This window comes from Microtus ochrogaster, unplaced genomic scaffold (genome assembly GCF_000317375.1).
Source record: "Microtus ochrogaster isolate Prairie Vole_2 unplaced genomic scaffold, MicOch1.0 UNK3, whole genome shotgun sequence".
NCBI lineage: Eukaryota > Metazoa > Chordata > Mammalia > Rodentia > Cricetidae > Microtus > Microtus ochrogaster.
Window position 1 is genome coordinate 52,991 of NW_004949101.1, and position 11,373 is coordinate 64,363.

The window sequence follows — 11,373 nt, forward strand, 5'->3', positions numbered from 1 at the left end:
GTCATTGTGATATCATGATGTACTCTTCCATATTAAATAAAATAATATTCTTGCAGGGAAAGAAAGAGAAACTGCCCCTTGAATTAAAAGGCTGGCTGAGAAGACTGGGACACAAGAAATAGAAACAGAAATCAAAAATCACCTACACACCTCAGCACCACAAGACACTCAGTACCCCAAGATACACTCAGCACCCTGAGACACCTCAGCGCCTGGAGAAACCTCAGTACCCCAAGATACACTCAGCACCCGAGACACTTCAGTACCCCAAGATAAACTCACACCCCAAGACATCTCAGCACCCTGAGACACTTCAGTACCCTGAGAAATATTCAGCACCTCAACACCTCAGTACCCTAAGATACATTCAGCACCCCAAGACACCTCAGCACCCCGAGACACTCTCCCTCAATGTTCTCACTGTCTTCAGGTGCAGCGATTTCAGGCCCTTAGCAGTAGTTTTAGTTTATTTACTCCAAGTCCCCACACCGCTTCAAGGGACTGACTCATCTGGGTGGTAAAGGAAGAGAGAAATGACAGACAGACAGACAGACACACACACACACACACACACACAAGCTGGTGTTGGGCACCCCAGAAGCTCAGCATGTTTGTTATACAGAGCTGAAAAAAAGAAGCCCTATTGATATGTCAGGCTGGATCAAGGAGGCAGATTAAACTACTCTTAGTAGGAGCAGTCTCTGTGGGGCTTCAGTCTCCAGGCCATGAATTCTGAGGGGTGGGGGAGAAGAAAGCCATGGGGGACATCTGCGACACACACTGTCAGCATCAGCTCGTGGACCACAGACGGCTTTCCCAGCCTCTGACCTCATCTCTAGAGGAAGGCTTCTTTCCCCACAGGTCTGAGGCTGTGGTCCTTGACATGGCTGGTTCACGTCAACAACACACATCCACTCAGGACTTCATTCACTCTGAGCTTAATTCTTAATCCTTAACACTACTGAAAGGTTTCCGTACCCCGATATTAGGTATCTGCCCTGACGCAGTAAGCCAAATCAACCGTAATTAAAAAATAAAAGACCAGTTTTATTGGCAAAACGCTGCCGTGCGGTTTTCCCGCCCCCAGGGAGGAGACAGTAAAAAACCACGTGGCCACTACTTAGGAGGGAGTTGAATGCCCTGTAGGCGTGGTCTTGAGCAGGTAGGGGGAGGAGCAGCAGCTTGGCAGGCTCGTGAGACTGGGCAGAATTTGGAATGGGGAAAAGTGAAGCAAAAGTGGAAAAAAAAAACTATTCTATGTTTCTAAAAGAAAAGAAGTGGGGGGAAAAAAAGTGTTTCCCTGACACAGAAGCATCACAGGAAGAATCACCAGGATGGATTATCTGGGAATGCTGGCTGATTTCAACCCAGATACTGTCAAGTTTGAAACCATCTATTATACATAACCATTCTCATTTAGAACTGTCTTTCCAATAAGCATGTCTAAGAGAATGTGGGGCAGAAAAATAATCCAATCCACCTGCATTTTAGATGTGCCCATCACACTAATTAAAATAAATGGCAGCCATGGCTTTTGAATAAATTCCCATCATCGCGGTAGTCAGTGAAGTTAGTTTTATTACCCACTATAATATCTCACTTCCAATAAATCTTCATAAAGCCTGAGAACAGCATCTAGAGATGAAATTCCAGCCACGGAGTGTCCTTTCTAGTCTTTGCTTAGAAGGGAATGGAGAAATGAGATTTGACTGCTTATTATCTGGTAAGACAAACAATGTGATAGGATCAGCCTAAACAGAACGTATGCTGTTTTCTGTCTTTATTTGATTATCATGTTCTCATATTCCAGAGTATAGTTAAGTCTTGAGTAAAGACAGCCACTCAGAAGATTGTGAGCATCCAGGAGAGCTAGAGACCTGCTGGAAAACTGCGGAACCACTTCTGGTTCTGCCACGTCAGCTGGTAAGCTTAGGGTGAGTCTCTCGGGTTCCCTTCCAGCACCTTGATCTCTTTAGTTACACACACATACACACACACACACACGACAAAAATGACACACATGATAAATGTGACATGCCAAACACAATCCAAGTAGCAGTTTTTGTAGTACTGAACACTAGATGGAAGAGAAGACACTTCCAAATAAGATATATAGCTTATTTTTCTGTATCTGCAAGTGTATAGTGTCTTGAAGAACTGCATCATATCAGCTATTTCTAATGGTCTACTAATGAAAATAGATAGTGGATGTATTGGGTCTTTGGAATTTCTGTGGTATCCCATCCCCTGCCCCAGAAATGTTTAGTGTTATTCCCCAACATGTAGAGATTAGTGATAATGTGTCATAGAATGAAAACAGCTTTACATTTGCACTATTAAAATTTATTTCAGTAGGATTCCCAAAGACGTTCCTTCAGAAAGGGCAGGATCGAATATTCATGGATCCTCTATCCTGAAATTTTCTTCAGAACGGACAACAACATCTTCCTTTGAGGCTTTGGTTCACTGAAACAAAAGAGTTTAGGAGACATTATGAGTTCAACTTGAAAGTTATAGGACTTTGCCCAAGATGATCAACCTGCAAGCTCAGAAATGGGTAGGACCTGGGAAGCAAGTTATAGTGCAGAAATAACTGGAATATATTAGAGAGTGAACAAGCAGAGAAGATGCAGAAGAGATGAAGAAGTAGGATGAAGATGCCACTGGGGTGGATGATGCAGAGCATGACTCAGTTCTGAGGGCAAGCAAGAGTAGTGTGAAGCGAAGAGAAGCACAGAGGTGAGCAACAGTACAAGGACGGGAGAGGAGTCAATGAGTGGGAGGCTGTAAAATACCCCAGACAAGATAGGAGAGAACAGTAAAAGGTCACCAGAATCCCAGCTTGTTCTCATTGTCTACTCCACACTCACTTCAGCTCCATATCCAGCCTTGGATCCAAGTCCAAGGCTAAGAAGACCATGACTTGTCTGCTCCATGTCCCCACTGCCCCTTACTCTAGCTCTCATGTGAACCTTAAAATGATACTGACAGACACTTATACAGAATTCCCATTGGTGGGTGTTACCATCATATCATACTATTTGGAAGCTTTCATCCTGGGGGTGCTAAAGCTGGCCAAGCTACAGGTGGGATCATTTGAAGTCCTCCAAATCTTCGCAGTCAGTCCCTGACAGTAGATCCACATCAGGGTCTTCCAATATGGGCTCTGCATCATCAGCCTCTCGGGCCTCAGTAGCAGTGTGAAGAGCCCTCTAAGAGACACTGAATAGTACATATCTACTACAAGGGGCTTTAAGTGCACGGTCTCTGATGTGGAATTCATTTATTTCTTACACTGACTGTAGGTTTACTTTAGAAGCATCTGGAGCAGTAGCACACAGCCTTACCTCTCAGTCATTCACACTTTATTTCCGTGGAACCTATGGCCATTTCTGCTACAACCCTCTCTACCTCCTGAGGGAATATAAATGTCATTTTTTTTGTCTAAAACTGTTGATAAGAAACACATTAGTGTAGCTTTCCAGTTTCCCAACAAAGATATTTTAAAACTCTTTCTCTACATTCCTAAAACTATCTTTGAAAATCAGGTATCAATTGTCCATACAGATCATGTCATGCACCATGACATTCAGGTTCTACAAAGTTCACCATTCACCACTCTTAGAAATGACTTTTCTCCTTATGAGCTCCTCTTTTTCTGTTCAGCCTTTGCTTACTTTTGAAAATCTTTGTGTTAAATAAGGATCTATCCAGCTGTGTCCAGATTTATGGCTTTCACACTGACATGGACCTGGGGTACTAATTGATTCCCAAGAATGATGACGTCCTCTGATGTTCCCTGTATCTCAAGGTAAATATGTTGGATGAAGTTAAGCAGTAAAGTTTCTTAAGAACACATTTCTCAGATCAGAATCCAGAGTGACGTAACAAATGAGTGTGCTTCTTGGCTGATTGTAATATTTGTTCAAGGTTCACTTCAGATAACCAGCTATACTTCACATATGTCTTTTTTCTTTTAATAGCATTACAAAGTTGACAGAGGAACCTTCATTCTGTTTGCATGGGAATCTTGGAGCATCTCTAGAGACAACTTTAGAGAAATGTTGTCTCTTCCTTCTGAAAGTGAAGCTTTGGGAATTATCTAGAGACTTCCTTCTGACTTTGAACAAGATAAATCCTGAAATATATCTGAACACTAAGCTGTGGGTTTCATTCCCCCCAGATTGATGTATTATCAACAAGGAAAAGAAGTGACAAAGACACGCCTCCGAGGGTGAATTTCCTCATGTCAATCTTGGAAGAATGTTAAAATACTACTTCACACTCTCATTTTCTAACCATGTCTGGAAAACTAACCAAACATGCCCAAAGGTTGCCTTTGCTAATAGTGACACATCTACAAAAGTGCCCTGTTATATGATGAGTACAGAGATCTTTCCTACCTTTAAGAAAAGGTGAAATTAGTTAAGTCTAGCCCAGTACCTTCAGCTCCATCGGTTTCCCCTTTGTTTAACCATGTGTTTTACAGGTCTCATTAACATTGCTGGCCCAAGAATTGCAATAACTCAGAGGAAGCACACACTAATTAATCTAGATATTTGCCAAAGATGGACTGAGAAATGCCTAGGAGACTTTTTATCAAAACCTACATGCAGCCCTGTAAGATGGAATTAACAGAGCTAACCAGGTGATGATGCTCATCAGAGTGCTCTGACAAAATCCATTGATCACATACATAGATTATGTCATTATCAAGAGATACTGAGAGGTAGGTAGTGGTGATACTTGAAGAACTATGTCACTGGGTACCTGTGTTTTTGGAGGCCATCTATTGCTAGGGCCCCTCATTGTATTAACTGTTATCTGCATCTAAATCACAATGCTAATATTTTTATTTGTTTGTTTGTTTATTTATCATGTTGACTCCCACTTCTAAAACCCAGAAGAACATATAAAGCAAATCCTTCCTTAAGTTGCTTCATTCTGGCATTTTTCTGGGAAGGATCCAAAAAAATATGACATAATCATCAAGCATTTTTCACAACTATTTTAGGGAGTCTCATTCCAGATGGAAACAGGACATGGCAGAAATCATGGACTCATTCCTGAATCCATAGGGGAAGGCCATAATCTCTCATACCCAGTCAGTCACCTTGGCTTCACCACAGTCAAAGGGCAGTGTTATATATGTTCATGTAGATACCATTACAAATCAACACCTGTGCCTTAATATTTCAAGTGAAGAAAAGTAAATGTTGTAGCCAAGGGGGTAGGGTCTGAGTTTCTTCCACATATTTGTGGTTGCAATAGCATGTGGACTACCAGATTCTGGAACAGGTAATTTAAATAGAGTGTCTTCCTGCTACACACATGCAGCTGTTCATCCTGAGTGTAAGAGTAATGAGATCACCACAGGAGTAAGAGATGTCTTGATATCGATCTGAGTAGGTCATGATAAGAGGGAGTATCTAACTGATCACAGATGTCCTTGGAAAAGATGAGATTTCTAACTATTGGTATATTGATATGTTTCTGGGTATTTAGCACTTCCCTGTGGGAAAGTTGAATTCAGGGTCAAGTTACTGTGAGAATTTTTGTGTCAGGCTCTCTTTTCATGAAAGATGATGCAGGATCCCTAATTAAACTCTGCACCAGGATCAGCACAGACTCAACTCTTGACAGGCCATGTTCTCCTGAATGGAGTTTACTTTTCTACATCCCAAGAATGTAAGATAAAGAAGGAGACAGATGATACATTTTTCCTTTTGTAGGGTATGAATTAAGTTTTCAGATGGAGGTTTCACAAACCCCTGAGCAGCACTCTCACAGAATGAGGGACATGAACTCCAAACATTCAGAGTGGGACCTCATTATGTCATCTTTACTTTTAGGAAAAAGCATTCAACGCAGGTTCCTCATATTTGCTTGTTATGAAAGGGATTTGACTGTGCTGTTTCAGTGGCCAGACAGAAATGGATTCAAAGGCGGGGCGGTGGTGGCGCATGCCTTAAAACCAGCACTCGGGAGGCAGAGTCAGGCGGATCTCTGTGAGTTCGAGACCAGCTTGGTCTACAAGAGCTAGTTCCAGGACAGGCTCCAAAAACCACAGAGAAACCCTGTCTCAAAAAAAACAAAAAAAAAGAAAGAAATGGATTCAATATTTGTGTCCTAACCTGCATGTAGAAGAATGACAGGGAAAGGCTAAAGAGACATGTATTTATTACTGTGACTTCCAATTCAGAGACAGAATTATGGCCCTCGTCTATAGAAGTATGGGCATATAAAAAGCCAATCATTAAAATGTTTCCCTAGCTCACTGTGGTTTGATGTAGTGGGAAGTTTTATGTAGCAAGAGTCTATTTGTGATTTTAAGACAGATTCAAAATGAAATCTCCACATAAAAACTTTTGCTACAACAGAACAAAGAAGGACTGTAATCACCTGTCACCTATCTCCTCCATGCAATCACATCAGCAAGGATTATATGGTTTTGTGTGAGTTTTGTAAGGCTCTGGATCATTTCACCCCTTTTTGGAGTCTTGTTAGTAAGTATCTTATTAATGAATAATTCACATAAATGCACATGCACAAAAATAAATACACACTTTTAGTCTCTGACTTTAGAGGTATTTAAACGTTTTCCCGATAGAAATAATCCATTCCTCATAATAATTGAATTATTCCCGAATCTGGGCAGAGAATGTGGCTAATTTCATTAGGTAACTTGTGAGGGTGGATCATCTCTATTCTTGGTAGCTATGATATATACCTTAAACCTAAATCTGTTTTATGAGAGCAGCTTAGGTTCAGCTGCAGCAATATTGCTCCCCTTTCCCTCATCCCTCGGCAAATAACCACTGTGTCTGTATAACTGACTTCCACTCCCTTCCTTTATTTAACTTTGTTTGGTTTCTCAATAATCCAATGACAGCAAACCTTGTACTGATCTTCAAATGTGTATGTTAACTCCCAATAATAACTTTCCCATCCCATCACTCTACATATGCTGAGATAGGGGCCACTTATCAGGAGCTTGTGAGACTTTTTTGGTGAGCAATGAATGAACAACTATAAGGGAATACTGAAAGGGATCATTTGCATAGGAAATTGAAAAGAGCAATGGGCAGCAGCTATTGGGATATGAGAGCCTAGCCCTAATAGCCTAATCTACTGTGACACTTGTTGAAGGTAATTGAAATACACCCAGAACACAAGATCATCTGTGAGAATGATGAGTCACTGTCAGAAAGGTCTGAGAGCTACGCAGCACTGTTTGACAGGAACTTACATTTTGTTACATTTGGAACTTGTCAGGGACGTCTGGTTCTCCAATTGCTCAACATAAACCTCAAAATGGCAGTTTTTTCGCTGCAAAAGAAGAGAGTAGGCTAATTAGTGCTGATTAACACTAAGAGGAAAATCTGCATCCAGAAGTGTCAGATTGGAGTTTCAATGATGCAGTAAGACACAACACAAGACCTCCACCATATCCAATGACACTGCACCTGAATCAGTGGAGTCTGCTGATCTCCAACCCAATGCTATCCTTCTGTCATAAGGCATACGTGTCCATCGTAGGCTCAGAGGATTTCATGTCTCCTTGTCAAAAAGGCCCTTTAAGGAGTAGCTCATTACTCATACATGGACTTTAGAGATCAAGAAAGGGGGATTGATTCAGTAAACTGTACTTCCTCCACATCATTGCTGACTAGGAACAGCAATGATGAATATGGGGCTGGATACACAGAAAGTCTTGATGACCACCTGGCAGGGAATGGCAGCATGATGAAGAATTGAAGTTATATAAAGAACCACTCTATCTCAAGAACACTTATTTTACAGGAAATCTTTGCATTTGTTGCACGGGAGAAGCACTTAAAGGGCTACCTTCATTTGTGGGTGATCTGAACCGGAGCTCAGTTTGTGATTGTAAAGAACTTTTCTCATAATGGGAAACTGAGCCTGTCTAGTCCTATCCAAGAGGAAACATAACCAAGCATTCAGGATATTCTCTGAGTACCTAATTTACACTTTGACCCAGAAAGCAACTCAGAATTTTAATGTACATATATATAAAGCCTTTGTGCTATATATGTATGTAATAAAACTCATATGCATTCACAAATAACCACATTCTCTTCACACATACAAATACATTCACTTCTTGAAACAGCACTGTGTCACATATGAACCTTTACAAATTTGTTCTAGTATTAGTAAAAACACCAGAATAACCCAGTGCACATATATGCATGTGCCCACGTACACACACACACACACACACACACACACATCTTTAATGAATTTGCACACCTGAACATTTGTAGGCATGAATTGACATGTACTTTCACAAACTAAATTTATTGTAAACCCTCCTGAGAGTATAATAGGTTTAGGATATACATCATGTCCATACCTCTTCCAGATAATTTAAGGGACAGGAAGCAAAGGAAGACTTGGACTTCAAACATATACATTGGCCTAGGATCACATGGAAGAGATATTTTGTTCCATCTTCTTCATGCTATAGAGAAAAAAGATGATTTACTTTACACACTAGACTGACTTTCATAAGCAGCTCTTTCACATCACAGTGTCAGTGGGTTTGGTGAGGATTCATGAATGCCTGCATTTAAGACCTGCCAGGAATATCATCCACATACCACCGAAAGAGGGGTGACTGCAACTAGCTCTTATATTTTCTTCTCAAAAAGCCTTATAAGTGTGTAATATTGCAAATAAATGAGATTGGACAGAAAATGCAGAACTTTCTAAGAGATGTGTTCATTTTATTGGACAATTCTAACTCAAAGTTGCAGCACAGAGGTCAGGGAGGAACAATTCTGGTACAGTAAGTGAAGTAGTGATGTTCATGACTAAAGTATACCTGGATCACATTCAAAACAAACGATCATTTCTTACCTTTGATCCAGGTCCATCCCTATGTGGACAGGAGAACATGAGATGCTTGACTAAAATAATGTTTCAATAACTAAAATAATGAACTTCTATTGTCAACAACATCAGTGTGACTGTTAAGAGGATTATCTTTTACTGTGAAACTCTCCAATGTGTCTTACATTTTTAATTACAGAAATTTATCTCTTTTTTTCTACAGAGAATCTCATACACAATTTGGCAGAACTGTGCAGAAGTAAAGGTGATAGCAGATGAGGATTGTAGAACTCTATGAACACACGAGAATCTCATGTTTCCTCTAGAATTAGCTTTCACTTGACTGAAATGACACTCACATCCCTAAAGGTGTGAACTCCTCTAAGATTCTCTTGTAGCTTACTGGGAAGTCACAAAATGTCTGAATGAAGGAACTCTTGTAGAAATTTGTTTTTATATATTGTTCAGAATTACAGAGATGCTAGTCAGCCATGGTAAGAAAAGTCTGCAAGAACCATACAGCTAACAGGTGGTAGGCAACACAGTATAGGGCACAGAAGAAGGGACCAAAGAATACATGGTGAGAAAAACATGTCTCTAGTGACCTCTTTGTTCAAGTTGGCCCCTCCACTGACCACTCATTGATACTTGTTCATGACAGCATGTTTAAGACTAATCTATTGATTAGGTCACAGCAATCTCCTCATGATCCAATCAACTCTGGAAAAGTCCACACAAAAATATTCAGGATGGTTTTCTTAATAATCACTTATCTGTTTCTCATATAAAATATTTAAAAATGTAAATAAATGACCCATTAGATCTAACCTTTCTTTATGTGGAGAATTAGATTTGCAACAGAATAAGGGAGATGGAAGGAGATTGGGAAATAAGTGATATCCGGATGCTTGATGTGAAAGACACAAAGAATGCATAAAAAGTTATTTTTTTAAAGGTGAAATTAAAAATTCTGTGAAAATTACACTAAAATATCTGCTATATATACATGACCTTGATCGAAAAAAGATGCTGATGTCAACCCAGTAAAATGTAATATTGAAATGTAGTGATGGATTGACATAAAGTCTCTGGGCTACAGATTTGACTTCTCTTAATACTTACCATAGATAGAATAATAATTAAATGAAAGACAAAAAACAATCATGTACAGAATGGAGTTGTGATAATGATTTTGTCCATTTTATGATCATTTAATTACATGTTGATGCTGACTCCAGGTTCTTGGATGTTGATGGGAGGACGCTGAATGTAAACTCTTTCAGGGTGTGGCTGGGAAATTTAGTAAGCCCCTACCTGCAGCATGTCTCCACGGTTTAAAACAGCCTAATAGAGGCTATTTGACATGGGGAAATTCGATCTCTAAGAGCTTCCAGAAAACAGCAAATCTTAAAACAAGGCTTAATGTGATACAGTGGTCTATGGATACTGCCGTTATGTCCACTTCAGATCAATGGTGACAAATCACAGTGAACTACATTCAGGATTGGAGCAGCAGGAAGAAATCAATGCTGGACTAAGAAGACATATATGGCCCTTTAAGTTACACATTCAGGCTCCTTCGCTTCAAGGTCACTTACCTGGACTTTTGTATCTTTCACTTCCACAACAACATCCTGATACAAGTCATTGCTGTTTTCATTGTATTTGCTGACAGCATATTGCAGTGCCTCTGGGGCCCCAATCTTCTGCACACTGAATTTTTCTGTGTCATTCTGCAGAGTGTGAACCAACAAAGGGCTCAGGCTCAGGTTCAGAGCCACCATGAGAGTGGTCAGCATGAGTAGTGGAGCATGGAGTAGACCGGCCATTTTCGTAGATTTTCGTAGACTTGGAATTATATCCAAGCTTGATTTCTTGCTGATATGAGCCTGGACCAGACAGTGAATACAGCCTGGAAGTGATCTTCCCTTTTATAGGGAACTCTTTTCCTTCATAGGCTCCTTGCCAGTACCCAATGCTCTGTCAAGCTTATCGCACCTTTTCCTGTTCCTCTGCCCTATATTTTAACTGTTTTCATACTGCCTCAACTGTAGCTCAGATTTGGCTCTATTCTTCAGTTCCTTTCTGAACCACAACAGTAGCATGTTCCCCCACTCTTCATCACCTCTGTATTACCCCAATTCTCAATCTCTCACAACTCCAGTCTATCACTATCAGCTTTCTTTTTTTCTTTTTCTTTTCTTATTTTTTAATTTGTTTATTTATTAAAGCTTTCTTTCTCTTCCCCATCACCACCTCCCATTTCCCTCCCCCTCCCCCAGTCAAGTCCCCCTTCCTTGTCAGCCCAAAGAGCAATCAGGGTTTCCTGCCCAGTGGGGAGTACAAGGACCGCCCACCTCCATCCAGCTCTAGTAAGGTGAGCATCCAAACTGCCTAGGCTCCCACAAAGCCAGTACTTGCAGTAGGATCAAAAACCCATTGCCATTGTTTTGAGTTCTCAGTAGTCCTCATTGTCTCCTATGTTCAGCGAGTCTGGTTTTATCCCAGGCTTTTTCA

General features: G+C 40.5%; 1 protein-coding gene across 1 annotated transcript; it reads right to left on the reverse strand.

The window, feature by feature from the left end:
- Positions 1-7,249: 7,249 nt before the first annotated feature.
- LOC101981960 (cystatin-S-like) lies at positions 7,250-10,685 on the reverse strand (the record flags this gene model as incomplete). Its single annotated transcript, XM_005365657.2, has 3 exons — positions 10,455-10,685; positions 8,378-8,485; positions 7,250-7,329 (listed from the first exon to the last, which is right to left on the reverse strand). Coding segments are annotated over exons 1-3 (419 nt in total), but the record flags the coding sequence as incomplete, so codon positions are not given.
- Between the last annotated feature and the right edge of the window lie 688 nt (positions 10,686-11,373).